Raw genomic sequence first — 3,745 nt, 5'->3', positions numbered from 1 at the left:
TGACATTGAGGAGTAAAGTCAGCTATGCTACAGTAGCCTTCCTTCTTCAAAACTGTAGGATTAAGGCCAGACAAAATTATAGTGTAATAAAATTTATTTCAAAATTTTATGTCTACAGTAATTATTACATCATATAATATGGTACAAATGCTTAAGATGTCCTGACTCTGTTTCATTCTTTTCAGTGACTTTGCTCCTCAAAGTTATAGGAGCCGGTTCCGCTTTGGGTGTAGGAGCAGCTCACGAGAACCATTATACATGGATGGCGAGCTATACTAGTTTTGTTACCCACCTAGTATCCGGCGATTTAGCCATGATTTAATGGAATATGAGTGTTCCATGTTAAAAAAAGCTTCGTAGGCACACAATAAATTTTATGCAAGACAAATGGTACTAATTGAATTGTTTTATGTGACGTTATTGTCTTTCTTTGGTTTGAAGGATTCCAATTTGTTCCTACGGGAGTTAGAAGTACAGGATTGTGTAATGGGATCTCATTTGGTTTGCATCCCAACAAAAGAAAAACATAATTTCTATGAAGGATTATGTCTATTCTACAGTTGTCAACACAGGAAAATTCTCCTCAGACTGACGGGAAAGAACTTTGAAAATGCATACAAAGGAGAGCATAGGAAAAAATCTATGGATTTCTAATCCTAAAAAACAAAAAAACCTAAACAACAGAACTGAGTAATAGGATCCTCTCAAGCCATACGTAGCTCACTCTTTTTTCAACACAATATAATAAGTTTTTAAAAAAACTGAAAATAAATCATGATGTAGACAATGTTGCGATCTACGTACTGGCAAAATTTCAGCTCAAAACACCTTACATTCGGGCCAGGAAGAAAAAGACAAAATCTGACAACACTTGATATTTTGTTATTTTTGCACAGCACCGAATATATGGTATTTAAAGTTGAAATTTTACAAGGTGGAGAAGACAACATTGTTGACATGTAGATATATTTTAGAATGTTTTAAAGCTTTAAACTGGCGACTTTGAATTTTTCAAAGACCGAGCTATGTGTAGCTGGGTCTACATTTCTGGTTTCCATCTCTAAAACTCTTACAACTGGGCCGAAGCAAAAAAAAAAAGGCACATTTCAGCACAAGGAAAAAGGAGCAGCAGCTGGTACAGCCACTGATTATCACAGGACACACTCACTAACTGGAACAATCACCAATCACACAGACATGAATTGTACAAATGGATCCACATTAGCTGATTAATCAGCACACTTATCATCCTAATTAATCTTAGCTTACAACAGCAGCACTAGATGAGCAGCAGTAGGAAACACTAGGTCCACACGACAGCGACAGATCGAACCCTCCTAATTACTCCATCAATCGACACTAGGAGCGCAGCAGGCACGGACAATTAGAGGTACTGACTAGATGCAGAAGAAGAGAGCAGCTGAACCCTAGATCAACAAGCGCACGAATAATAATAATCCGGAGACACCAATTGCCGCGCATGCCCCAGAGCGCGCGGCGAGCGGCGGACGGTGGAGGGTCAGGCCGCCGTCGGCTCGGCGGGGCGTACCTTGGGGGGACGGCCGCGGCCGCGCTTGGCGGGGGTGGATCCGTCGGCCGCAGGTGCAGGGGCGGGTGCTGTCTTGGGCTTCTTGGGCGGCTTGTCGGCTTCGGCTTCGGGGTCCTTAGCCTTGGGCGGGCGGCCGCGGGGGCGCGGGGAGGTGGTGGGGGTCTTGGGCGGCGCGTTGGGGTCCTTGGGCGGGCGGCCGCGGCCCCGCTTGGGCGGCGCATCCGGCGCGTCGGCGCGGAAGTAGTTGTTCTTGAGGAAGATGAGCTCGCCGGACTCCTTCATGCGCGCCAGGTGCGCCGTGAGGAGCGAGCCGTGCGTCGGCGGCATGTCGCCGTACTTGCCCTCGATGTGCTTGGAGATGGCCGACTTGTTCGACCCGGACTTCTCGTTCAGCGCCTCGATGGCCGCCAGTATCATCTGCGGTCCACGGAAACAGCGCGGCGTCAAAGATCCAGCTCCGGCTCGAGCCAGCGCAGTAATATTCTTGGAAATCGCCGTCAGATCACAAAACAAAAAAACAGCGCGAGAAACCGCAGGACAGGGATCGTGTGGAGTACCTCGGGATACGGCGGGAGCGGGGCCGGCTTGGCGGCTTCCTCGGTGGCCATGGCGGAGCAGCTGGGAGGAGGGCAGGGCAGGGGTGGGGGATTTTGTTGCCGAGAGGAGGTGTGTGCGCAGGGAGGTGGATTTGGATCAGGATAGATAAGAAATGCAGAGGAGGCAGGAAGGGCTGGCTTCCTCTTTTTTTATGTTTCTATTTTTTTTCTTCTCCGGGTGCTCCGGGTGAGTGATGCGTGTCGAGAGTGTGGGAGTGAGAGTGAGTCAGCTGATCGCAGGAGTGACGCGGACGGATGGGATTGCTCGGGTCGGCGTGATCGGACCGTTGGAAGCGTGGGGGCACGCGGATCGGTGACGTGGCGAGGCAGGAGCTCCTGTGGTCGCCCGCGCGCTCGCTTTAATTAGCCCAAATTCTATTTACTGCCGGGGCACTCTGTTGTGTTACAGGGTGCTCCCCGCTCGGGCCCCACGATCTCCATCTAACGGTGTACAAGAAACAGTGACTTTTTTGGTAGTTTATGGTGCACGTGGCCAGGCTGTCATGGAATAAATTCCCTTATCTTCTTCATCGTCTCAGCCTGCTCTCGTCTGCATCTCCCATCTCCAAACGCTAGGAACCAGACGTGGTGGTGGTGTGCATCCGACGACGCCCGCACGGCCCCAGCGCACTCGACCTCCGCCGGCGAATCACCGGCTGGGCCACGCCGCGCTCGACCTTCGCCGGCGACACACCCGCTCGGCCACGCCGCACTCGACCTTCGCCGGCGACTCACCCGCCCGGTCTGGCGCGCCCAACCTTCGCCAGCGACTCGCCTTCCCGTCGCCGCCTTCCTTGTGGCGGATCTCGACCGCGTCGGCCGGATCAGGTACCTCCAGATCCCCTCGATGTTGGGCAGTATTTGAGCTACAACTGGTGAGCTATCATCCTGAATGTAATATTTGTAACGTGATCGTGTACTTTTCTACTTTTTTCCCTCAATTCTACATACAATATTGTAATTGGATGTAACAATAGGAATTGTTTCCCCAATTTTTGCTGTAATTTTTTGCAATTGGATGTACTTTTCCTACATTTTTTACATTCCGAAATGATGAAAGGTTCGAGATGTATTTTTTCCCTCAATTATAGTTGAGACTTACGCTTCTGAATGTAATTTCTATCATTTTCTACATCCAAACTGTTGTATGGATCACGGTGTCAAACACTAGTACTCCTATGTTTTGTGATCCCAGATGTATTTTTAATCTCTTTTATACATGCATCGCTCCAATTTTTACATCCCAATTAGATCACAAATTAGCTATTATATATTGTTTTTTAGAATATAATATTTTCCCACGGTGGATATTTTTTTTGGCAAAATTGAAGAATGAACTAGAAGGGCTAGAATTATTCTTATTTTGGGAGACGTGGGGACCACTGCATGCGATTAGTGGTGTTTTCTGGGAGACATCGCTTTCAGGCTAAAAAGCCCTCGCCCGTAACTATCAACTTGCTATTTTAGGAAACTTTTCGATTCAGACAAGGGGAGCACTCCGGTAGACTAACCGGTGCTATAGCACCGTGTAGCAGCGTCCTTTAATTTTTGGCCGCTTTTGCCTAGGCGTGCGGTGGCACTTTCTGGTTTTGGGTAGCAT

The 3,745-nt window shown here is 48.5% G+C and overlaps 1 protein-coding gene across 1 annotated transcript; it reads right to left on the bottom strand.

Annotated features, from left to right (window-relative positions):
• Nucleotides 1-1,168: 1,168 nt before the first annotated feature.
• LOC127318602 (HMG-Y-related protein A) lies at nt 1,169-2,270 on the bottom strand. Its single transcript, XM_051349087.2, has 2 exons — nt 2,107-2,270; nt 1,169-1,966 (listed from the first exon to the last, which is right to left on the bottom strand). The coding sequence occupies exons 1-2, from the start codon at nt 2,155-2,157 to the stop codon at nt 1,520-1,522; spliced, it is 498 nt and encodes a 165-aa protein (XP_051205047.1). The 5' UTR covers nt 2,158-2,270; the 3' UTR covers nt 1,169-1,519.
• Between the last annotated feature and the right edge of the window lie 1,475 nt (nt 2,271-3,745).

This window comes from Lolium perenne, chromosome 7, assembly GCF_019359855.2.
Source record: "Lolium perenne isolate Kyuss_39 chromosome 7, Kyuss_2.0, whole genome shotgun sequence".
Lineage (NCBI taxonomy): Eukaryota > Viridiplantae > Streptophyta > Magnoliopsida > Poales > Poaceae > Lolium > Lolium perenne.
The sequence above is the reverse complement of the archived record's forward strand: the minus strand, read 5'-3'. Positions and strand labels throughout refer to the sequence as shown.